At 56.3% G+C, this 25,282-nt stretch overlaps 1 protein-coding gene across 18 annotated transcripts in view; it reads left to right on the top strand.

The window, feature by feature from the left end:
- The window catches only part of MAD1L1 (mitotic arrest deficient 1 like 1), a 415,963-nt gene that overhangs the window by 331,101 nt on the left and 59,580 nt on the right, over positions 1-25,282 (top strand). The window contains exons 17-18 of one of the 18 annotated variants that reach the window (XR_011524656.1): positions 19,125-21,961; positions 22,130-22,249. The exons of 16 other annotated variants lie outside the window; for them this stretch is intronic. Coding sequence is in view for 1 of the 2 variants with exons in the window: in XM_070567317.1 (XP_070423418.1) it covers positions 19,125-19,147 (23 nt within the window). In the remaining variant the exon portion in view is untranslated. Of the gene's footprint in view, positions 1-19,124; positions 21,962-22,129; positions 22,250-25,282 lie in introns of those variants that run through there. One more of the 18 variants, XM_070567317.1, reaches the window with a different exon arrangement.

Genomic DNA, 25,282 nt, shown 5'->3' with positions numbered 1-25,282 from the left:
GGCCAGCAAGGAACACGATCCCGATGGGGAAGGAAAACCAGCATGCCCAGACCAGCCCTGGGAGCTTCGCAGGGCAGGGCTGGGGGTTCCTCATGGCATCAGAGTGAGGCAGACAGAGCGGAAGGGCAGCCTGGAGGAGCCACAGCGAGCAGCCAGCTGCTTTCCTCTGTGGGAAGTCAGGGCCCCGCACAGGCTCCGGGATGGCAGAGCTGTGAGGGACCTGGGAGGGCAGGGGCCAGAAGGCTGGGAGCACCTTGCTGGAGCAGGTCCCAGCGGCTGCCCTAGAGCAGTCACTCCCTCGGGAAGACCTTACAGTGAGCAGGGAGGCCTGGCCCAGCCATGGGTCCCACGTGAGGCTCCACGTGGCTTGGCACCTGGCACAAGGTGACAGAGCTAGTGTTTGCTGTGGCCAATGGTCTGGCTGCCCGAGGTCTAGAGATGGCTGTAGCCCTGAGATCAGGAGGCCATGCTTGACTCAGGAGCTGCCTCTGACAACTTAGAGCCTCGGGGAGCAGGTACGAGCCCCCACCCCATCATTCTCCATGGCCCGCGTAGGAAGCGTCCTGCCCTGCTCTTTCCCCGGCTCAGCTCGTTCCTCTCAGCTGGAGGGGCTACCTCCGAACAGGCACGCAGACTGCAGGGAAGAGCAGAGGGAGAGGCAGGATTCGGACTCCCTTGGCCTCCCCCAGCCACCCCTCTGGGCCTCCGCAGAGCGCTCCCCGCTTGCCCACTGGCACCGGGTGCAGCAGGAGGGCCCATGTCTCTGTCTGAGGCCTTCCTTGCCCACCTGCCCAGGCCTGGCAGCACGTGGGGAGGGAGGGGCCGCTTGCGTCTGAAGCGGCTGCTGGTTTGCTTGTGCGGCCGGCCGGCTTGGCTCCCAGAGCTCTGCAGATGCCCCCAGATGGGGCAGTGGGAGCTCCTCAGCTGCCCCAGAGCCCTCACACTCCACCTGATGTTCCTGTCCCTCGGGGGCTGAGCAGCCGAGGGACCTTGAAGGGGAGCGAGAGGTTTCTGGACCCCTAGCTGAGGTGGCCTGGGCACCAGTGTCTTCCCCGAGAGACACGGGAAGCTCCAAGATGGCAGCAGCCAGAGGAGGCCCACAGCCCAGGCGAGCAGCCTCTCCCAGGCAGGGACCGGGGCACCAGATGCATGCCCATGGGCTCATCTGAGAAGCCCTGCAGAGGCTCGGAGACCGAGCTGACAGTGGAACCCCAGCCCACGGCGGTGGGTCAGACACAGCCAGGGAGGCCAGAGTCAAACTGCGGAGCACTGAAGGCAAGAAGTGACCGTGCAGGTTCCTGCGTGGACGTCAGTGCTTTTCTTAGGAGTGGGGTTGGTGGGTCCCGTGGAAGTGGGCCGTTCTCTTTGTGAGGAGCTGCCACGCTGTTGTCGAGTGGCTGCACGGCTGCGTGCCCAGCAGCCACGTGTGAGTCCCGTGGTCCGCGTCCTCACCGGCACCTGGTGTCACGGTTTGTATTTCAGTCTTTCTAACGTGTGTGTGGTGGACTCTCAGCACATTTCCGTTTGCATTTCCCTGCTGTCTAAGGACGCTGAGCATCTTTTGTCCCATATCAGCCATCCCTGGATCCCCTTGGGTGGAATCTCTGCAAGTTTTTGCCCGTTCTTTGACTGGATTCTTACTTTAGTATTGAGTCTGGGCAGTTTCCTTTTCTAACAGTGTCTTTCTCAGAGCAAACCTTTTTAATCTGGATGCACGCTGATGAGCGGTTTTCTCTTGTAGGAGTCAGATCTAAGAACTCTGCCTGCCCCAAAGTTAAGACATGTTTTTTCTTACGTTTTCTACTGAAAGATTTTTAGTTTACATTTAGATCTGTGATCCATTTTGAGTTCATTTTTGCATACGATGTGAGATTTAGATCGAGGTACTTTCTTGGATTTGGGGTTTTTCGTATGAATGTCTAGTTCCAACATCATTTGTTGAATGTCATGTCTCTGTTGAATTTCCTTGGCACCTTTGTCAAATCAAGTGACTGGTTTGTTTGGGTCCATTTCTGCCCCCCTCTCTCCCGTTACGTTGATCTGAGCGTGTCTGCTTTGCTAACATCACACTGTCTGGATGCTGTAGCTTGATAGCAGGTCTTAAAATCGATAGCATGATTCCTCCAACTTTATGCTTCTTTTTCAAAATCATTTTGGCAATTCTAGTTGTATTGCCTTTCCATATAAATTTTAGATTCAGCTTGTCTATATCTACAAAATTCCTGCCAAGGTTTTGGTGGGAATTCCATTAAATCTGTAGAGGAGTTTGGGGAGAATCCGTGTGTTTCTGTGATGAGTGTTTCCAATCCAGAACACAGGTGTCTCTCCACTGATTTGCATTTTCCTTGATTTCTTTCACCAGCGTTTTGTGGATTTCGGCACACGTACCCACTACGTAAAAATACACCTAAGTGTTTCATTTTTTTTTTGGAGTTATTTAAGTATTTTTTGTTTGTTTTTACTGTTTCCATTTGTTCTTTGCTTGTGTGTAGAAATATGAGTGGTTTTTGTGTTGGTCTTGTATCCTGGGACCTCACTGAATCACCTGTTAGTTCTGGGAGAGGTTCATTGTTGCAGTTTATTGTCTGCAATCATGTCATCTGTGAATAGGGAGTGTTTTGTTTATTCCTTTAAAACGTGGATGCATTGTATTTCATGTTCTTGCCTTATTCCCTGGCTAGCACTTCAGTACGGTGTTGAATAGGAGTGGTGAAAGTAGGCATCCTGGCCACATTCCTGTCCCTGATCTTAGGGGACAGCACTCAGCCTTTCACAGTTAAGTGTGATGTTAGCTGTAGATTATTTGTCGATCCTCTTTATCAAGTTGAGGAAGTTCCCTTCTGTTCTTAGATTGCTGACAGTGTTTATCATGTCGGATGTTGAATTTTGTCACATGCTTTCTCTGCATCAGTTGATATGATCATGTGTTTTTTCTTCCTTAGATTGTCAATGTGGTGGATTATTTGTGGAATGTTTCAATATTGAACCAGCCTTGCATTCCTGGGATAAATTCCCTTTCGTTGTGGTATATTCTTCTTTTTATATGTTGCTGGATTCTACTTGCTAATATTTTGTCAATAATTTTTGTGTCGTTGTCCATATTGGTCTATAGTTTTCTTCTTTTGTCCTTGTCTGGTTTAGGTATCAGCGTCATGAAAGAAATGAGTTAGAATGTGTTCCTCTTCTGTTTTCTAGAGGAGATCATGTAGGATTAGTGTTATTTCTTCTTAAAATGTTTTGTAAGATTCCCTGGTGAAACCGTCTGGGCTTGTGTATTTTGGTTGTCGGGGGTTCTTAATAGTTAGAGGGGCAACAGACTGAATATTTGTGTCCATACCCACCCCCAAGACCTCTATCTTGAAGCTTAACCCCCAATGTGATGGTGTTGGAGGTGGTGCCTCTGGGAGGCAACTAGGTCGTGAGGGTGGTGCCCTCAGGATGGAATTGCTGCCCTTGTAAGAGAGACTACAGAGAGTTCTCTCGCCTCTCCTGCCATGTGAGGACACAGGGAGAAGACAGCTGTCTGTGGAACCAGTAAAGTGCCCTCACCAGACACAGAATCTGCCTGCACCCTGGCCTTGGCCTTCCACCTTCCAGAACTGTGGGACACCAATGTCTCTTGTTCATAAGCCCCCTGGTCTACGGTGTTCTGTTGTGGCAGCCCAAACAGATTAAGACAATGGGAATATCAGAGGATCTGTTTTATCTTGGGTGAATTTTGGTAGTTTGAGGGGTTTTTTGAGGAATTGGTCCTTTATTGTCTAAGTTATCAAATTTATGGCATGGAATTATTTGTACTGTTCTCTTATTAATTTTATAATCTCCACTGAGTATGCAACGATAACCCCCTCTTTCCTTCCTGATTTTGGCAATTTATGTCTTTGCTCTTTTTCTCTTTGTCATCTTTGCTGGATATGTATCCATTTTGTCAATCTTTCCAAAGACCTAGCTTTTGGTTTCATTGAGTTTTCAGGATTGTTATTCTATTTTCAATTTTTCTGATTTTTGCCCTTTTCCTTATTTTTCCTACCGTCTACTTGCTCTGGCTTCATCTTGCTCTTCTTTGTCTAGTTCCTTTCTTCTTTCTTTTTTTTTTTTCTTTTGGTGAGGAAGATTTGTCCTGAGCGAAGATCTGTTGCCAATCCTCCTCTTTTCTGCTTAAGAAAGATTAGCCCTGAGCTAACATCTGTGCCGGTCTTCCTCTACTTTGTATGTGGGACGCCTCCACAGCACGGCTGATGAGTGGAGTAGGTCTGCACCCGGGATCCAAACCCGTGAACCCCAGGCCGGGGAGTGCGCAGAACTTTAACCACTCAACCATGGGGCTTGCCCCCTGTCTAGTTTAAGGTGGAAGGCTAGATTGCGGATTTGAGATCTTTTTTGTTTTCTAATATAAGCATTTGGTGCTGTAAATTTCCATCGAAGCACTACTTTAGCTGTATCACACAAATTTTAGTATGCTGTAATTTCTTTTTCAGTTCAAAAAATTTTCAAATTTCCTTTAAGATGTCCTCTGTGATTCATAGATTATTTAGAAGTGTGTTTTTTAATTTCACAGTGTCTGAAGACCTTCCAGGTATCTTTCTGTTACTCATTTCTTGTTTAATTTTGTTATAATCAGGGAATATACTTTGTATAATTTCAACTTTTTTAAATTTAAGATTTGTTTGATGGCTGAGACTATGAGCTGTCTTCCTAAATGTTCCATGTGCACCTGATAAAAACATGTTCTGTCCCTTAATAGGTGTATTTAGACCGTTTATATTTCATGTAATTTTTTAAATGCATTTGGTTTTAGGCCTACCATTTTAGGAGTCATTTTGTTTGCCCTCTGTATTTTATTCCTATTTCCCCTTTTCTGCCTATTTTCAGATTCTTTGAACATTTTTTAGTATTCTATTTGATTTATCTTAGTTTTTTAAGTTATATGTCTGTGGATACTTTTTGAAGTGACTTTCAGGGGTTACAATATGCATGCTTAACTTTTCACAGTGCTCTTGGACTTAATCTCTTACCGCTTGAGGATGATCAGATCTTGGAATGTCAGCTTCCACAGCCCCCGTGTCGTCGTCATTGTTTGTCCTTACTCTGTTTACACTGAAAATCCCACCATAAGATGTTATAATTATTGCTTTTAACTGTCGCACATATTTTAAAGAGCATAAGAGGAGAAAATTGGTTCATGATTTTTACCTAGACTTTAAAATCCCTGTGGCTCTTCCTTCATTGCTGAAATTCCAAGTCTCCCTCTGTGTCGTTTCCTTTTGCCGGAAGAACTTCCTTCAGCATGTCTGTTAGTGACGGCTGGTGATGGCTCCTCCTCGAGGTCCCCTTTGGTCGACAGTGTCTTTATTCTCCCTCGTTCCTGACGGGTGTCTTTGCTGCATGTGGAATTCTGGGCCAGCACTTCTCTTCCTTTAACACTTCAGCAACGGACATTGTTTCCCTACTTTCTGGCCTCCACGTTTCTGATGAGTCATCTGCAGGCATTCAGGTGATTTCCCCCCTGGGTTAAAAGCAGAGACTGTGAGAAACCTACAGCAAGTGTAAGGATATCTGTAAGTTAGAACTGAAGGGACCGGAAAGATGCACCAGACAAGGATGGTGTCCAGTGGGTTTCGGTGTCCGTCGCCGCGATGACAGCGGTAGCGTAAAGGGGTGGGCCTGTATGCTGATGTGATTTCCGTGTCCAGTTTCAGTGGTAAAGCCTTGTTTCTAAGGCGACTGTGACAAGCTAAGGACATGTTTTGTAATCACTCACTTCTTGGGGCGTCTGACTGTTCTCACATCTCCGTCGTCTTGGGCTTGGCGCCTCTTGGCTGTGTTTTTCCTAGCAAGTTTATATTTTCTTGGTTCTTCGTATGCTGCTTGGTTTTGGATTGTGTTCTGCACATTTTGAAGATCATGTCATGAGATTCTAGGTCTTTGTGAAATTCTGCGGAGAAGGTTAATAATCTCTGTTGGCTGGTGGGTCTCAGCAGCCCGTCGGCCTGGGTGGGTTCAGCCGCAGTGCCCAGCACCCTCCGAGAGCTGTGCCTCTGCCGTCAGCTCGGTTCCAGAGCCTTCACGGTGCTCTGTCGGCCTGTTTGGGTCCTGGGCAGTGGTCCGGCCCGCAGTCCAGTTCTCAGAGCCCTTGCTGTGGTGTTAGGGCTGGCTCCCCACACGCCCAGCTCAGAGGGACGTTTAGGGGTCCGTCCCTCTCTGTGTGGGCACGTCCTCTGGAATGCCTGTCCCGATCTCTCCTCGTTCTCCGCTTCCCTGAGGGCTCCCTTCCAGGCTCTGGCCAGAAGTCAGGGCTGTGCTTCCGGCTCTGCCGTGCGGTGCCCTTCCCGCATTCCCGCACGTGCATCGTCGGCGCTGGAGCCAGCACCAGCGGGGGTGTGGAGAGGGAGGCAGCGGAGTCACCCCGCCCTCTCGGGGTCTCAGCGCTGCGGGTTGGAGAGAAGGCTCGCTGTTCAGGTTCAGGCGTCTGCTGCACCTCCGCAGGATTCCCCGGGGCCGGGATGGGGGAGGGTGGAGAAAGAACAATGGAGGCACTTCCCCTCCTTCCTTCCTGGGCCAGAAAGCGAGGGCTTCTCTCGACATTCTCTCTGCCTGCTCCCAAGCTGGGCGCTACGGGGCTCCAGACAAACGGCAGCAGCAAACTCAGGAAACTCCAAATGTAAAACTCACCCGTGTGAAGTCGATAATCTGAAGAGTCCTATGCTGTTAAATAAACCGAATCCATAATCAAAAACCTTCCGGAAAAGAAATCTCCAGGCCCAGATGGTTTCACTGGTGAATTCTGCCAAATATTTAAAGAAAAATTAACGCCAATTCTCTACATTCTCTTCAAGAGAATTGAAGGCAGAGTACTTTTCAACTCATTTTATGAAGCAAATATTATCCTAATTTCAAAACCGAAACCTACAGGAATTCATTTTTTAGTTTATTCCAGGAATGCAAGTCTGGTTCAGCATTCAGATATCAACACGATCAAATCAGTTGATGAAGAAAAAGCATTTGACAAAATTCGACACCCACAAAACCTCTCAGCAAACTAGGAAGAGAGGAGAACATCCTCAGCTCAATAAAGAGCATCTACAAAAACCCTCCATCTGACACTGTACCTAGTGGTGGATGGTTCAGTGCTTCCCCTCAAGTCAGAAATGTGGCGAAGATGTTGACTCTCGCCACCCTGATTAAGGAGAGAAAACGCACCAGACTGGAAAGGAAGGGACAGACTTTCCTCCTTGCAGATGACGTGATTGTCTATGTAGAAAATCACAAGAAGTTAAAAAACCAACAAAGTGAGTTCAGCTGATTTTGGGTAGTGATCCTGTATTCTGCAACCTTGCTGAACTCACTTGATATGAGATGTGAGTGTGTGTGTGCGCGTGTGTATAATATGTACGTATGTTATATATTATATACTAGCAAAGAACATGAGGAAGCTGAAATTAAAGACATAAAACCATTTCTATTCCCTCTCCCCAAAATGAAATTCGTAGAGTTAACAAAATAAGTGTAACAAAACAGGTAAAAGACCTGTATGGTGAAAACTGCAAAGCATTGAAGCAAGAAGCCAAAGGAGATTGAAATAAACCAAGAGACATACGGAGTTCGTGGATGAGAAGATGCGTGATCATGCGGGTGTCTGGTCTGCCCAAGTTGATCCGTACACTTACTGAGTTAAAACCGGAAGGGCTTGGGGATATTTAGAATTCTGGGTCCTTCCTCAGTCTGCCCGTAGCCTTTTACTTTTCTGGGTCTTCAGTCAGCTGTTCTGTGCATTCTCTCCAGTATTAATCGACGCCTTCAGTGAGAGACAAGGTTGAATTTACTTTCTTCATCTTTCCCAGAACCGGAACTCATGAATTTTTATAGCAGCGTTACTCATAGTCACAAAAACTGTTAACAGCCCAAATGTCCTTTAATGGATGAGTGGATAAACACCCTGGTCCATCGGCCAGTGGGATGGTACTCAGCGTGCAAATAGCCACCGCCGACGTGCTCAACGCGCGGAGGGCTCTTGGAGGCTCTGTGCGGGAAGGGAGCCAGGCCTCGGGGCCCGTTGCGAGGCCGTTCTGGAAGGGCAGAGGTGCAGGTCGGAGAGCAGACCAGTGCCTGCAGGTGTTGGGCCCGGGGTGCCGCCAGGCGTGCCGAGAGAACTGTCAGGCCACAGAGCCACGCTGCATCTTGGCGGCGGCGTCACACAAGTCTGTGCCGTGCTAACCCTTACAGAACCGCACGCCAAGTGCCAGGTTACTGCATGATTCTCTAAAACTTTAAATAAAAATGGCAGCTCACTTTAACTGCTAATAAGGGAGAATATTTTATTTCTCCTCTCCAGAATGGTCTCATCATCACCCATCCTCCTTTATCTCTTTTTTCATTGTTTCTGTAGAAACTTAACTTTTAATTTTTCTTTATGATTATTTCATATGGAAAATTTCAACTTCTTTTGGAGTCTCACCTATTAATTCCACTACTTTTAAGCTTAGGAAGTTCTTTAGTGATTTGACAAATAATGCTATTTTCTTCTGGGATCTTTTGGCTTATTTTTCATATTTAAAGATTTAATCTACTTGGAACTTATTTTAGCGTGTGGTCTGGGGTCAAGATCTAAGCTGACCTTCTCCCAGATCTCTGAACAGCTGCCCTGGGCCACTGATCAGATACCCCTCCTCGCCCCGTAGATTTATCACGCGTCCATGTCTTTATTGAATTCTTACACTTAATAGGATCTGTATTCATGTTTCCTGGTTTTTTATTTCATTTATCTCTACCATGTTTTTAGTAATTATAACTTTAAAATACATTTCAATATTTGGTATGGAGCCAGCCATTACTCTTTTTTTTTTTTCACTTAAAGATTTTCTTACCTGTTTATTATTCTAAATGAATTTTAGAATTACTATGTCAAGTTCAAGAAAAAGCCATTGAGGTTTTGTTTTTTACTGAAATTGCATTAAAGATATAAATTTCTTTGGTAGGCGAATTTTCAGCTTCACTGCATCAGTGTCTCTGGGACGGGGGTGAGGCCGGGCCCGCAGGACAAAGAGGGTTCCCAGGCGCAGACCCATGTGGCAGGACCCCCTTCTCAGCCGCAGGGAGGGGGCAGTCCCCTGGACACGTGGAGACCCCTGCAGGCGCTTGGTCCTGGGAGGCACGGGCCCCCCTGACTGCGTCTGCTGCTGGGCTGGGGTCCGGGTCAAGTGAACTTTGGGTCCCTGAGGGAAGGGCCTTTGAGCCGTGGATGGAGAGCTGTGGTACTTTCTCGCCGCAGCCCTGGCTTCAGAAACCCTGAGAGCCTGTGACTTTGTGAGTTTTGGGATCAGGCAGAGCTCGCTCTGGGAATCCCTGCCCACGGCCCAGCCATGTGACCTCAGGCCAGTGTCTGCACCCTCCCGGCCTCAGTCCCCTCAGCTCTGAGATGAGGTCAGTCTCCCTGCCCCAGGACCATTGTGACGGCTGCCTCTTGAGCTCTGGCACAGTGCCTGCCGGGGTGTGACGTGGGCTCGGTGTGCCGGCCATGATGACGCCGTTCTCACCAGCCCCATTGGCCTGGACCACCAGGAGCCTATCTGTGGGGAAACAGAAGTGGCCCCACGAATCCTATTGCCTGGCAGCTCCAGCCCGCTCAGTTCTGCCGGCTTGGATCGAGTATCCGCCTTCATGGGAGGAGCCCCAGGCCCTAGGAAAGGCAAGAGGCAGAGGGGACCTGGAAGCTGAGGGCACTTTTGCCTTCGATGGAAGTTGCCTGGTGGCCTGAGGGTTAGAACTTGGGTACAGGTCCTGCTTGGCCACCTGACAGCTGGGTGGCCTGGGCAGGGCTCATCTCTTCTCTGGACCTCAGCTTCGCCATCAGTGAAGTGGGACGTCATTCCAGGTGCACAGGGCGGTCGTGAGGCCCAGGGAGGCCCCAGGCAAGGTGGTGGTGGCACGTGGTGTCTGCACACAGCCCTGAAGACGGTGGGAAGTCACTGCCGTTGCTGGCAGGGAGGGAGTGCTGCCACCCAGAGCTCCTGAAATGGACGTCCCCGTCACTGGCTGCGGCTTCTGCAGAGCCCACAACAGCCCAGGGCAGGAGCCGTGTGGCCCCGTGTTCTCAGCTGCTCCAGGCCTTGCAGCGCCCTGAGGTCGGCAGAGTCCCTGTGGTGTGGGAGAGAGAACAAGACATGGACAGGGAGGGCGGCCTCAGGGTCAGCCCTGGACCGAGACACCAGGCACGTCTCCCCTGACAGGTCTCAGGCAGGCCCAGGTGCCGTCCAGGTGGGAGAACAGCCCGAGGCCCCAGCCCACCCTCCTTCCCGCTTCCAGACACTGGGCTGTGTTGGAAACTGGCTGGCACGTTAATTACTGCGTGTCCCAGGCTGTTCCCGTCCTCACTGTTTGTTTATTCTCAGTGTCAGGTAATAAAGGGCAACACCATCAATTGGGTGTTTAATTGGAGTTGTAAAGAAGTCGTGTAATTTAATCAGTGGGTTTGCAGGCAGACGGGGCAGAGGAAGGGGCGTACCTGCCCGTCAGCCTTGGCTGCCGCAGACCCAGCCCTGCCTCACCCTCTCCCTGGAAACAAGTGCCCCCAGCTGGCCCTGCCACTGTGACTCAGCACGGTGGCCTGGGCCCACCTGGGCCTTGGCCGTGTCTGTGGGGTGGGGCCCGATGTGGTCCATGGGTGGTCGCCAGCACACCCTCATTCCCCTCCGCAACCGTCTTCTCCGCTGCTTGGGGGAGAGCTCCGTGCCGTGCAGTGGAGAGCCCGCCCACCTGGGCAAGGCTGTGTGCTCGGGAACCAGCAGTGGGGGGCAGCGTTCTTGGGGAAATCAGGCGGCCAGAGGAGCCCCGGCTGGCCTGCGTCCAAGGAAGAGCTGGTCTGCAGGGTCTGTGGTCTCTGTGCTTCCTTCCCTCAGCTCCCAACTCTCCACTTGACACTTCCCCGTGTCCCCGTGGGGGTCTCTCAGGCACTGCAGAGCCAGCACGTTCAAAACTGAATTCCCACACAACGACGAGATGCCACTGCGCCCCTCTTGGAATGGCCAAAACCCAGCACCCAGACAACACCAGGCACTGCGAGGCTGGAGGCACCAGGCCCTCTCATCATCGCTGGGGAAGCGCAGAACAGAGCAGCCACCTTGGAAGACAGTTTGGGGGTTTCTCACAAAACTAAACACACTCTTACCACACGACCCAGCCGTCACGCTCCTTGCTATTTACCCAGAGGAGCTGAAAACACATCCCCACAAAACCTGCACACGGGTGTTTATCCAGCTTCGTTCGTCATCGCCAAACTTGGAAGCAACTGAGATGCCCTCAGTGGGTGAGAGGACAAGTGAACTGGTCCATCCAGACAGTGGAGTGCGATTCAGCACTAAACAGAAACGAGCTGCCAAGCCATGAAGAGACATGGAGGGACCTTAAAGGCATGTCACTAAGGGAAGGAAGCCAGTCTGAAAAGGCTACACACTGTCTGATTCCAACTCTGTGACATTCTGGAAAAGGCACAGCTGTGACAGTAAGAGATGGGCGGTTGCCAGGGGTTGGGGGAAGCAGAGATGAACAGATGGAGCACAGGGGATCTTTAGGGCGGTGAAACTGCTCTGTGTGAGACCATAATGCTGGACACGTGTCACTGTACATTTGTCCAAACCCAGAGACTGTACAACACCGAGGGAGCCCTAATGTAAACTGGACTTGGCGTGATGATGACATGTCAGCATAGGTCATCACTGGTGACAAATGGACCATCTGGTGGCGAGGTTGGCTCCTGGCCTTCACCTGTTGCGGGTGTGCAGTGGCTTTTAGCAAGTGTGCAGTATCGTGCAGCCGTCACTGCAGTCTGACCTTAGAACATCTCCGTCACCCGAGAAGGACCCTCCGGCCCGTCTTCAGTCAGCGCCCCACTCACAGCCCCAGCAGCCGCTAGTCTGCGCTCTGTCCCTCTTGATCCGTGTCTTCTGGACGTCTCATCTACTGGATCAGATGGTCTGTGGGCCTTTGTGTCTGGCGTCTGCCACTCAGCGTAGTGTTTCGAGGTCCCCGTGCTGTGGCGTGTCAGGACTTGGTGTCTTTGTGGACGGGATGGCGTTCCCTTGATAACAGGATGCGCCGTGTTCTGCATGTCCCTTCGTCAGTCGGTGGACACTTGGGTTGTTTCCACTTTCCGGCTGTTATGAACACGCTGCCGGGAACACTTGAATACAGGTCTCTGTGGACACACGTTTGCGTTTCTCTCGGGCAGGCATAGAGGTGCTGGGTGGTGTAGTGAATTTGTGTTTGAGTTTTTAAGAAGCTGCCAAATCGTTGTCCAAAGTGGCTGTAGCCTCGTGTTCCCCGTGGGAGGGTTCCTGGTGGCCGCGTCACTCCTGACAGCTTTCCGACGGTGCGAAGGGGCGGCTCGCCGCGGCCGCGTTTCCCTGAGGACGTCACTTTCCACCTGCTCCTTAGCCATTCCTCCATCTTCCTCAGTGAATCTCTGGCCCATTTTTAATTGGATTGTTCTCTTCCGATCATTTTCTTAATGCTGTCATTTGATAAGCGAAAGTTTTTAATTTTGATGTTTAGTTTATCCACTGTTTCTTCTATGCCTGGTGCTTCATTTGTCCTAAGAAACCTTTGCTCAGCCCCAAGTTGCAGTCTCCTGTGTCGTCTTCTGGAAGCTTTTGCTTGTAGACCCACGGCCCACGTCAAGTCCGTTTTGTGTGTGGTGTGAAGGAGTCGAGGTCGTTTGTTTCCTCTTAGAGACCCAGTTGTTCCAGGCCCAGGTTTGCTGGAAGCCTCCCCCCGTGGAACTGCTGTAACTGCTGCTTTGGGAATCTACTGCTGGCGCGCGTTCCGGTCTAGAGTCTCTGGTCTGTTCCTTTGACCTGTTTGCCGGCGCGGGCACTATACCTTACAGTCTTGACAACGTGAGTCCTCCAACCTTGTCGTTCTTTTTAAAGCTTGTTTGATTTCCAAATCAGCTTCCAGCCTCCGGGCTTCTCTTGAACAGTCCAAGCTCTCTCCACCTCAGGACCTTTGCACCCACTGTTTGCTCTGCCTGTGACGTGCTCTCCCTAGGTAGCCGCCCAGCTCTCCCCTGGCCTCCCAGAGGTCTGCTAAGGCCTCACCTTCTCAGCAAGATGCTCCCGACTGCCATCCCGTCCCTGCCTCCTCCTTCTCCGTAGCGCTCACCACTTGCCGTCCACCCGGACCACTGTCTCCTCCCTCCCCTGCTTTCTCACCGCCGTCTGGAATACCACCTGTCTTACTTGTGGTGTTCGTCATCTCTGTCCCCTCGTCGGAATGGGACTTCCGTTAGGCTGGGGTTTTACCCCTTTGTCCACACTGTGTCCTCTGAGCCTAGAATGATCCCAGCACACAGCACACTCTCAGATAGCCGACCGGTGTTTCTCAAGTGCCTGACACGGGGCCTGCTCACGGTGAGGGCCAGTCAGGCTGCTGTTGCTAACTGGCAGCCAGGCTCAGCTCCTGGAATCCGGAGGTCTCTGTATCCTTAGACAGCTACCACGTGAGCCCCTGCGGCTGCTGTGACAAGCCACCACAAGCTCCAGGGCGTGAAGCGGCACAGGTGTATTATCTGACAGTTCTGGGGCCAGGAGTCTCCCTGGGCTCCTGAGTCGGCTGGGCTGCCTTCGTCCTGGAGGCCCTGGGCAGGAGCGCTTCAGCCATCCCCGCTTCTGGGGGCCAGGAGTCTCCCTGGGCTCCTGAGTCGGCTGGGCTGCCTTCGTCCTGGAGGCCCTGGGCAGAGGCGCTTCAGCCGTCCCCGCTTCTGGGGGCCAGGAGTCTCCCTGGGCTCCTGAGTCGGCTGGGCTGCCTTCGTCCTGGAGGCCCTGGGCAGGAGCGCTTCAGCCGTCCCCGCTTCTGGGGGCCAGGAGTCTCCCTGGGCTCCTGAGTCGGCTGGGCTGCCTTCGTCCTGGAGGCCCTGGGCAGGAGCGCTTCAGCCGTCCCCGCTTCTGGAAGCGGCCGCAGTCCTTGCCTCATGGCCCGTCCTCTGTCCTCTCAGCCAGCAGTTGGCACCTGCAGCACCTCCTGCCTCCCCCTCGCGAGGACCCTCACGGTGACACTGGGCCACCTGCAAAATCTCAGCCTCCTTAGTTCGCTTGCATCTGCGAGGCCCTTTTGCTGGGTGAGGAAACAGTCTCAGTTTCTGGGCCTCAGGAGGTGACACCACCTCCCTGGTCTGCGTCTCGATCATCCCTCGACTGGAATAAGGATTTCCTCCTCTGACTTTCACAGGGTCGTTAAGACTCGGGGAGGAGCAGCAGCGCAGTCCTGCCGCTCCAGGCAAAGCCCACGGTCGCAGAAGCACGAGAGCCGGGTGCCCCATCCTGGGAGAAAGGCCGCGGGCCCTGGGCAGGCGACCTGGTGGGCCTGCTGTTGGGGGGCGCCAGGGGGAGCCCTGAGGGGACTCTGAAAGCCGTGCCAGCCTCAGGAGGGACACCCCCACAGCGTTCTCTCCTCCCTCCTTCGCTCCGCCCTGCACATGTCGTTCTAGCGCGGTCAGTGTGGCCTCGTTGAAGAAGGGGGAGCTGAGCGGAGACTGCAAGGAAGAATGTCTCCCGTGACCGAACTCGGGGTGGGGTGGCAGGGGCACGGCTGTGTCAGTGGCATTTTCCCCGGAATTCCGAGGGTGGGGGCACCGGCTGTGCACGTCATTGGTTGTCTGGGAAAGCCCCCCTGCCTGCTCCGAGTAGCAGAGTTCAGGCGACCTAGATGCTGGCCCTGGCTGCGTGAGCGCCAGCTGGGCATTCTCAGACAAGCCGCTTCACCTGAGCCTCAGCGTCATCCTGGGGCAGAGGCTGTCGCAGAGCCCACACCGCCTGCCGTGCTGGGCAGTTTTGAATTAGGAAACAGTGTTGTGTGTGCTGTAGCCGGCAGTGTGGTTCTGGAACGGAGCCCCCAGGATGCTGACCCCAAGCAGACTCCTGGGACACCGTTGCCGCTGTCCAGGCCAGAGAGCGGCCCGGAGGGCCTCACTGCTCTTTGTCCTTGACAGCGAAGTGCTCACCACCCGGGAGAGCCTCTGTGGGCAGCGCTCTTGCCCACCCTCCAAGCTGGGCGCACATGCTTCCGGCATGTTCCATCTTACAGCAGAGCCAAGCCGCTTTTCGTGTATTCACTCCTCAGCCCAGACCCATCTTCCAGGGAGGCCGAGGCCCAGCTCTGCGGGGAGCCTGCGTCCCTACCCCCTGAGCCGTCAGGACTGCCTTGCTGCCCACCACGCCCCTCTGTCATCCCTTGGCCCTCCCTCCTTCCAGAGCCTTCTCTCTGGCTGCTCCAGCTGCCGAACCAATCCGCGGTCCTCCTCCTTCACGCACTGCTCTCTGAAGAAGTCATTACAGCTCAGACCTGAGGCCCTGCCGCGTGCATGAGCAGGTTTAACAGACTGCCGCATCTCAAAAGGAGGGACAGGGAAGCGAGGGTTCAAAACTCTTGTCTGGCCGAAAGCAGAGAGATTGACTCAAAAATGACTCAGTCAATAAAAGATGAGCTCTGAGCCGGCTTCCCTCTTCTAAAAGGGAGCTCGCCTTCCGGGGAGCTGGGTTCTGTAAGCCGCTGTGGGAAGTTAATGGGACACACACAGAGTGGCTCGAGAGCGCCCCAGCCCTCCGCAGACAGGCGTGCGGACCCGCAGGGCCAACCCCTCCCCGGCTGGTGAGCCGGGGCCCGCGGCACTCTTCTGCTCCCCAGAAGCCTCCGTCCTGCCCCGTGGCTGCCCAGTCAGCCGTGACAGGCGCCTACTGGGGCCCGTGTGGAAGAAACTGCTGGAATCTTGCATGAAGCTGGATACCCTCCTGTCCACGTCTCGGGGTTTTATAATGCGATGTAGCTGCTCTGTGTTCTCTGTGCAGGACCGTGTCTGGCCTGGTGGTGTATGTGAGTGTGTGCGTGTGTGAGCACACGCAGGTTTGTGTGAGCTTATCCTTTAGGCAGCTTCCAGCTGTCTGATCCTCCGTTTCCCCGTCCGTGAAATGGAGACGAATGTAGTGACACTTGAGAGGGTGGTCACAGAGCTACGACGATTGAGTGCGTGCACGTGGAGTGAGTGAGCATTCACTGAACGAGCACTCAGCCCCCCGCCCCACACACACCTGCCGTGAGCAGCATAGCCCAGGTCCCCCCCCTCCCAGCCCCCCGCCATGGGATATGGGCTTTAGTTGGAAGAAATGGGTGGTAAACAACCAAACAGATGAATAAGTGAAGTCAGAGGACAGCGAGATCTATGAATACACTACTGGGCTTCCCGGAGGGGCCCCTGTTGGTGGGGTCGTCAGAAGGCCTGAACGACCCCCTGAGGGCAGCCTTCCCAGCCCGAGGTGGCACCCAGTGATCAGGGGTGATCTTCACAGCAGCGCTGGTGCTGCCTGGTGGCCTTTGGGGCACCCGTCCCACCCTGAAGGCCAGGCCTGAGTGTCGGCTTCTCTGTGCCTTGGCTGGTGCTGTTGAGCAGGGCACTGGCCTTCCCGGGGCCTGTCCCCACATCTGTCAGATGGCTGCCATGCTCCTGTGCGAGGGCTTTCTGAGGACCGGACAAGGGGCGGGCTGTGGCCTCCCCTGAGGCTCAGCTGATCCTCCCGAAGGAGCCAGCGGGCTAGGGGCGGGTGTCCTCCGGGGCTGCTCCCGCTCTCTGCTCTCAGTGGTGGGGGAGGGAGTCTTCCCGGGAATATGATCGAACGTCAGCGCCCGCCTGTCACCCTGGGACTCTCCCACCCCGTAATCTGGTGGGCTGTAATTGCTGGTGTCTTTTCAGATCATTTTTGTGCAAGGTGACAAGCTGCTCGCTGGAGTGAGCCGTTAATCACACGGAGATGCCCCTGTTTGAAAGCCGGCGCCGAGCATACCAGGCAGGCGTCTGCCAGCGGCCCGGCGGTGGGCACACGTGCTGCTCATCTGCATATAATTCCAGGGCGGGTGTCTCCTCTCTGGTGTAAAACGTGCAATTTCCGGCCCAGCGGGAAAACATGGCTCAGAATGGAGACCATGTCCCAGGAGCCCTCTGGCTCTAGGCAGTTGAGGCAGAGCCACCCCCCGGGGGGCAGCAGGAGGCCCTGGCTGGTGGATGGTGGGGCCGTCTGCCCATCACTTAGGCCGGCACTGGGGCCTGTGGTGCCCCGCCGTACCCTCTCTTGGAGAGGCCTCCCTGCCTGAGCACAGTGCGGGGAGGGGAGCTGGGGCCTTGTCGCCGCCTGGCTGGCACGGGCATGCTCGGAGCTCGGCACCTGCTGGCACCCAGGCTCCTCTCCTGGAATTTGGGTTTGGGGCAGGAGGCGGCCTCCGAGGGGAGCCCAGCAGGAGACCCGTGCCGCGTGGGCACAGCGGCCCATTCTGCACGTGGTGTCCCAGAGGCTCAGTGCCCACAGAAGGCGCGTCTCCTCCTCCCTCTCGCCGGCCAGCCAGGACCAGGATGCAAACCCACAGTCGCAGCCCTGCAGTGCTGGCTCCCACAGTTGCTAATAAAATTGCATCAATATTTGATACCTAATTATTAAATATTTAAAAATGTAAAACTGAAATAGTTTAGAAGTTACAAGACATGAATAATTCATCCCTGGAAGCGAGGCTGCCTTTGGGCCTGAGCAGAGACTGCCCCGCCGCCTGCCCGGGGCCCAGGAGCACGTCCCGCGGAGACACAGGCCACCACTCGGCGCCGGCCCGGTCTGTGGAGAAGAGGGTGTGCAGGCTGCGTGCCTCAGTGCGCGTGCGGGCGAGTCTTCTGTCGGAGGTCAGGCGTGACCCGTCACCTGGGCCCCGTGGAAGGCCTCTGCCACCTGGAGACATGCCCCTCGCGGACATGGGTACCGCCTGGTCTTTGTTCGAGCAGGGACCACGCAGAGCGCGTTGGCGTTCGCCCCCAGGCGCCCTTCAGAGATGGGGGTGCGTGCCTTCCTCCACAACCTTCTCCAGACCCCATGCCGCACGTTGGTCACCTGCTCCCGTGTGCCCTCATCATCCAGTCCCACGGCTTGACTTCCCACCTACTCGACCACTGTCCCCACTGTGTGTCCTTCCTCCAGACCGTCTAGGCACTGAACACACCTCCCTAGGCCTGTCACAGGCACCTTGAGCCCAGGGAGGCCAAACCCAGCTCAGAACCTTGAACTCCCAACCCGTGGCTGCTTCAGGCCCGTTCACAGCAGACGCTGCTGTCCTTCCGGAGCTCGGCCAGGAGCCTGGCGCCTTGCTGCCTTCTCCCTCGTCCCCAGGTCCAGTCTCAGGTTTGTTTCTGGCCTTGCCCTTCTGGACCTGGGGAGGACACGAGACCTGTGGGCCGAGGGCGGACCAGGGTTAAAGTGGGCTCAGCTTCGGAGAGTTCAGTCCTGCTGCCGGGAGGCCGCTGTTGATGGGCTGCCCGCGTCACGGGACAGCCGTGCTCTGTCTCCCCTGACCCCTGTCACCGCAAGAGCCTTGGCCTTGGGGCCCAGATCCAGCTGATGTCGCCTGACCGTTCGGCTCCGGCAGAGGCTGTAGGAAGCCCTATTTCCAAAGGCAGAGAAGCCTCAGTCTGAACCATAAGCTAGCGGTGGTCAGTGGAGAGCTGGTCCCATCCCTTTTCTTAGCCTCTGTGTCCCCATCGTGGGCCCAGGGTGCTCATTCAGCCTCCTTACAGACGTACTGAGGAAACAGGCCACAGAGAATGATCCTGATGGGTGTCAGAGAGATGGGCGGTCCTCGCTCCTGCTGTGCAGTGTGGTGTGGATCGAGGGGTGACAAACCATTGTCTCTGTCCCAAAGACCCCTCCAGGCTGCAAAGGCGTGGTGCATGTGAGCCCAGGGGCCCGGGACCCCAGCAACGAGAGGGCAGAGGTCCAGGGAGGGAGAGCACACGCCGCCTGCCTGGCTCGGAGCAGAGCTGGGAGCTGGTTGTCCAGGCTGTTGGACAAGCGGAAAATGCACCGCCCGCCCCGGCCGCCCAGATCCCCCTGCAGCCTCCCTCTGGCGGCCAGTCTCCAGGCCCTCCTCCTTGCCCTTCACGCCACTGTCCTTGGAGCAGCCCTACTTGTGCCAGGTTTAGAAACAGCTACTGCTGCAGCCTGGGCTCAGAGGGCTGCTCTTTCTAGCGGTGAAATATTAGTCCTTTTTGGTGTTTTTTAGAGCCTGAAAATCTCAGCATTGGCTAAGTGTTTTTATTCACTTTTCAGAAAGAAAAATGACTCTGCCCTGAGTCCCCAAAGGCAAATTTCAAAAGCTGCTTCCAGTTCCTAAAGAGAGAGCGGCTGCAGGAGCCACGGCGGCCAGCCTTTGACAGCTCGGCGGGCGGAGGCCTGGTCCACCGCCAGCGCAGGGCTTCTCTTCTCCATGCCCGCGCCCCGGGCTGCGTCCTTCACCCCTTCTTCCTGCCTCCCTCTCTGCGGCATCTGCCACCATTGAGGGGAGGAGGATGGCAGGGGGCCTGTTCGTGGGGCGGGAGTAGGGAGGATGGTGGGGGGTCCAGTCTCAGCACCAGCCACCCTGGTGATGGCAGGCCCTACCACCTGTCCTGGCTCTCATCACCCGTCACCTCAGGGACAAAAGCCCTTCCCAAGCCTCTGCGGTCAGCACAAGCTCTCCTAGTGACCATCATCGGGTCGGCCACAGTGAGAATGGCTTGGGCAGGAGGGAGGCAGAGGGAGCAGCCCCTCTCCCTGCCTCCATTAGAGGGCTTTCCTTGGTGGGCCACGACGAAGCTTGTCCTGTGAGGGTCTTTCCTCCCTGCCCAACAGAGGGGTGTGGGGCAGTCCCAGTTATGGTTCTGGCCTTGACTCGCACGTTGACATGTGACAAAAAGCCAAATGTGGCTGCAGACCTGGGGACAAATGCAGGCCCCCCCCCCCCCCCGACCTGCTGTCTGTGCCTGCTCCATTCCTGAATGGGCCCTGCTCACACAGACTCTCGGGTGCTTAGTGGAAGTGAGCCTTTAGCTTTCCTATGCCCGTGAGCGTGCACACGCGCGCACACACACACACACACGTCTTCCTGCCCACTCGCTCCCCGCAGGGCTGTGTCTCCGCTTGGGTAGATCCGTGTTCGGTACTTGGCATCCTGTGGCTTTGTGCACGTTGTTGACAGCTGGGGTGCCATGTCTCCCATCCAGGGGGTACCTCTGTCCTCTTGCCCTGGACTCGCTGTGTACCACACTCTTTCATGCCGGGGCTTTCCCTTGGTGGGTCCCGTGTTCCTGAGTCCTCTGGTGGAGCCGTCACACCCTTCCCAGGACTCTGAGACACAGCTGGCCCCCGTCAGCTCTGGGTTGCTTGCTTTTCCTTGGCTGTGCCCCCTGCCCCCCAGCTCCCCCATCCCCCTGCTCTGATGGGGACGTCATGCCCCTCGGCCGTCTGCCCAGCCCTCACCCTCAGAGCAGAGCAGTCACCTTCCTGTCTCCCTCTGCTGGGTGTCCCTGAACCCCGTCTTTCTCTCTCTGCTGCGTCCCTGTCTGGGAAGACGTGTCCGTCAAGAGCCGAGGACCAGTGGGGTCATCTTTGAGACCCAGCGTGGACAAGTGTCCCTTGTCTGCTCTGACTGGCACTTGGCCGAGTTTCACCTTCTGGGGGGCTCAGTTTCCTTGGAGCTGGCGCCCTCCACCACACCGTCCTCTCACCGGCCCGCGTGGCGGTGCTGAGACTCGCTGCCCGTTGGGATGCCCGTTCTGAGGCATTCTGCGGGTTTTCTCTGCAGTCTCCGGCGCCCTCCCTTTCTCCGCGGCCTTCTGACCGTCGGCAGGTTCTGCCTGTGCAGCCTGGAGACACACGTCTTTTGCTTCTGGATGTTTTCCTCGTATGGTCTCCTTGATAGTCTCTGCCTTCCCAGGCTGTAATCTCTCTGTGCGGATCCTGTGGGTTGGAAGTCAGGGCTCCCGGGAGCTCTCGTTTTATCTTTTCTTCGTTATTTTCCATCTCTGCGTTTTTTTTTTTTCTTTAAAAAGGGCGCTTTCTGGGAATGTCTCTGCTGTGTCTTTTAACCCTTGCGTGGTGTCTGTGTCTGTGCTGCTTGTGCCTCCCAGCAGTCCTTTTGTGCTGTGGACAGACTTCTCCCCTTCCTGGTGGGGTTAGAGGTGATCCTGTGGCTGCTCTTGCTGCTTCCGTCTCCTCCAGCTCAGGTCTGGTGGCCCCTCATGTCTGTCTCTGGGTCGGAGGCGGGCAGTGTCCTCTGCTTGCCTGTCCTCTGGGCGGGCTGCTTGGCAGGGGCGCCCCACCTCGGGCTGGTCCGCTCAACGTGGACATGCGGACACGCCCAGCTGCGGGTGGAGGGGTGGGGTCGGCAGGGAGCTTGGCTGCCAGCCCCGGGCGCAGATGGGGCGGCCTGTCGGTGACCGAGGAGGCCTGTGCAGGGCGCGCCACCCGGCGGAGCTCCCGCCAACCTGCGGGGTCAGCTGGGCTGGGGCTGCTGCTGCCTCCCTCCTGCAGGCCTCTGCTCCCGCCCCTGCCCTGTGCAGGTGTGGGTCCCAGTCAGCATCCCACAGGTTGGTTTCTCAGGAGGCCAGCTGCTGAGATGGGGGCGGTGCCGCAGCTGGCTGGCTGCCCGGAGTCCTCAGCCCATCCCCGTGGGCGTGAGCCTGGTGCACAGGACAGCGAGGACAGCCTTGACGGTCCTTAGTCCTCAGGTCGCCCCTTCCTTCGGCTCAGGCTCCTGTCCGAGCCTGTCGGGCTCCGTGTCCCTGCAGGTGAAACTTGTCTTCTCTGCAGGAGGGGCCACACGGTCACCTGGGGGGAGTGACCTTCCCACTGGCTCCACCCGGATCCTGAGCCACGTGGCCCGTTCCTGCTGTCCCGGGTCTGCCGAGGCCCTGTCTTCTCGTCTATCTGCTTTTCCTCTTCCGAAATCCCGTCCACCCACATTGTCCACCGCTGCCACCTCTCGTCCCTCTGCCGTCGTTCAGGAGGGAACAAGGATGAACACGTGTGTCCAGGCTCCGTCCCCTTCGCGTGTCTCCAGGGAAGCCCCCGTGTGTGTGTTCACATCTGCAAGCTGACTTCAAGGCTTCTCTGGGCTGCGATTTAGGGTTGGTGGAGAAATAGCAGTAGCACTTCCTGCACCCCGGGTCCTCGAAATGCGCTGGGGACACAATATGACACAGAGGCCTGGTCCTCACCTCCATGAAGCGTAGAGTCACTGGAGGAAATGAGCATTAAGCAAAGACATTTAACAATGCCTCTTTCTGTTGTGATAGATACTGTGAAGGAGAACATGGTTACACTGAGAGCAATAACCAGAGACGGGAGTTTGAAGCTGGGCATACGAGAGTTAGTGAGAAGGCGGGGGACACTGCTCCAGGCGAGTGCAAAGGCCCTGCGGTAGGAAGGCAAGCATGCCTTCTCGGCGGGGAGTGAAGCCAGTGCAGTTGGAACTGGATGCAGCAGGCCGGTCACTCGGCAAAGGCCTGACGGCCACAGGAGAGAGTCTTCATTCAGCCTGCATCTTCCCTTAGGAGCTTAGAATTCTGGCCAGATGACTTGGGTCCTCTTGCTGGACTGGGGCTGAACAAAGGGCAGAGGGAGGAGTGGGAGCCCAGGGAAGAGAGGGCCTGAACCGGCCGCCAAGGCTGGCCTGGACCGAGCTGCAGAACTCCCCCGTGACCACAGGGCAGGCCTCAGGCCAAGAAGCAGCTCGGCCTTGCAGTCCGGCGCCCCCATGTTCTGCTCCCGGCTCTGTTGTCTGCCGGGTTTGGCTGTTCCCACGCCTGCCAGCTTCTCCTCAGGTGGCTGAGCCGCCACAGCCCCTGCGGATGGGGCCGGGGTGCAGTGAGCGGCACGTGGCACTCGCCCCACTGTCAGGATCGTTCTGGACTCGACAGAGTGGGTGCTGCGGAGGCCTGTCTGTCCACAGAGAGCAGCCGCGGGACAGGGCTGGCCAGCGCTCTGCAGGGCGTCGGTGCAGGGCCAGGCCAGGCCGGGCCGGGCCCCCTCAGGCACAGTACCCATCCCCCACAGCCAGCTGGCCATGGTCCAGGGCCGTCTGGCCTGCTGGGGGTGGGCACAGCTCAGGCCCAGAGAAAAGGAGGGACGTGGACAAGTGGACCCCTTGTCCACGTGGTGGGCCGCTCTCCTGAGAGCCGCTGGCACCTTCGAAAGTGTTTCTGCTACTGTCTCGTCTGCGTGTGTCTTAACACTGGAGGAGTGAGAGACCTTGGGAGGAAAGTGCCGCTGCTGGCTGCTTCCGTCTCCGAAAGGCCTCGACCCGGGCTCCAGTCCAGAGTGTGGGTCAGCCGTCCCGCAGGTCTGAGCAGGAGCGGGAGGAGCCTCGGGTGAGCCTGAGAGCACAGAGAAGAGGGCTTCCCCCGCCACCCTGCTCCTGCCCCTGCTCCTGCAGACCGCTGAGAGGGAGACAGAGCCACTGTGTGGGTGCGCTCTAGTGAATGAGGCGCAGCTGGGCTCTGCTGGCCGGGGAGGCCGCGAGCTGGAGCCTGCAGAGACCCGGCTGGGCAGAGACCTGACTGCTGCACATCTGCGTCCGTCCCTCCGTCTGCCTCTCCCGTGGCCCACCGCCCCTCTAGAATAAAACCATTTGTTCAGGCTGTGAGCGGGATCGTGGAGACGTGTGCCCACGAGCGCTCCTTTATCCTGACATCTCTGCTCTCGGAGGGGAAGCCGCTCTCCTCCTGCCGGCCTTTATATAACAGAGTGGCATTTATTTTTGTTCTGCATCCTTCCCGCGGAGATTCACAGCTGCCTTCTGAGAGTCCAGGAGGAGCCAGGTGTTGGGGAGTGATGGCGGAGGAGGGGTGGAGGTCAGAGCCATCAGAGGACCTCCCATGGACGTGGCTGGAGGCAGCCAGTGGGCCTGGGCCGGCTGCACGCCTGGTCAGAGGGCACACGCGCTGCTCAGAAGCTGCAGCCTCGGCTGCCCCTTGACCTCCACATCCATCCCTGGCCTGCACGGGCTCTGCCCGCCTCTGCGCCTGGGTTCTGGGTGATGGTGTCCCTCTCTTCTCTGATGCCTGCTTGTCCACAGGCCTCCCTCACCCCTCACCAAGGACTTGCCGAGAGGCTGTGCAGAGCGCTGAAGAGCGAGGAGGGGCCCGAGGTGGCGGGGCGAGGGCGGCAGGGGTGAGGAGGGACGGCTTTGGGCAGAGAGAATAGATGTTGGTTTACGGACAGTTTCCCCCAGCCAGTGAGGCTGGAGGGCAGGAGTCAAAGGGCAGCAGAAGTGAGGGAGGGCGAGGCTGAGTCTCGCTGGGCGTGAGGGCTCAGCAACCTCTCAGAGTGTGGGCCTGATCCCAGGGCTGCAGGGCCTGGAGGGGCCCTTGGCTGGACGCCCCAGAGCAGATGTGACTAGGGCGCAGGTGTGAGGTCTTCATCCCGAGTGTCTGGTGACGCGCCCCCAGCACAGTCGAGTGGCCTGGGACACGCACACAGCAGGGTGGGCCTGAGGTGGGCGGCCCAGGAGCTCTGCGGGGCTGTCGGCAGACCTAACAGGGCCGTGTCTGCTCCGCGGGCTCTGCCTGCCCGGATGTGGTCGTCACCAGCAGGGCAGGCGTGAGAGTGGCCGCTGGGCCTGGACGGGGCGGCTGTGACTGCCTCTGGGTCACCGCAGACCCCAGAGGAGCGTCTGTGGAGCGCCACTCGCCAGGCCACTCCACCCCGCCGGGGAAGCCTCGGCTCGCTCTGGCAGAGGCTGCGTCAGAGCAGCGGCACTTCCGAGCAGAAGGCCCATCTTTTATTTATTTAATCCAAAGCATCCTGTGAATTATTCATTCACGTTTATGTAAGCGATTGAACTACGAGCGTGATGGGGAGGTCAGAGCACTGACTCTGCCTGCCCCATGTCAAAGTGCTCGTTCAGGGTTCCTGCCCCACTGCCCTTCGTCCAGGTGCGCTTTACCTGAAAGCCTTGGGCTTTGCCCTACCTGGACTGGGCAGACTGGGGTCAGGTCCCCTCTCCACCCGGAGGCTGTGTGACCTGGAGGAAGTCCCCTCCCCCAGCCCCCACATGCTTGCCCGTCATGGGGCGCCGTGGGAGCCCGTGGTGTTGTGAGGGCCACCCTGGGGCAGGTGGCGAGGTGCCTTTCCTGGGGGTCCTGATACCCAGCCCAGAGTCACAGGTGCCTGGAGTGAGCATGACCACCCCCTTCCCCTCCCGTGGGCTGGCACATCACGCCCGAGAGGGGCAGCCCCGCCTCTGGCCCCGGCCACTTGCTGGAGCCAGTGAGCTCCTAACCAGCAGCACTCTGAGGTCTGAGGCAGAGGGGCTGCTTCCTTCTCCAACGTCAGGCTGCGATTGTCACCAAAATGTAGCTCTTCCCGTCGGCCCCGAGTGCTGCTGAAGGCCGGGCGTCTCTGACAGGTGATGCCTCCCCGAGGAAGCCTGGCCAGGGCTTTCCTTC

Source organism: Equus przewalskii, chromosome 12, assembly GCF_037783145.1.
Source record: "Equus przewalskii isolate Varuska chromosome 12, EquPr2, whole genome shotgun sequence".
NCBI lineage: Eukaryota > Metazoa > Chordata > Mammalia > Perissodactyla > Equidae > Equus > Equus przewalskii.
This window is presented reverse-complemented; position numbering and strand designations above follow the sequence as displayed.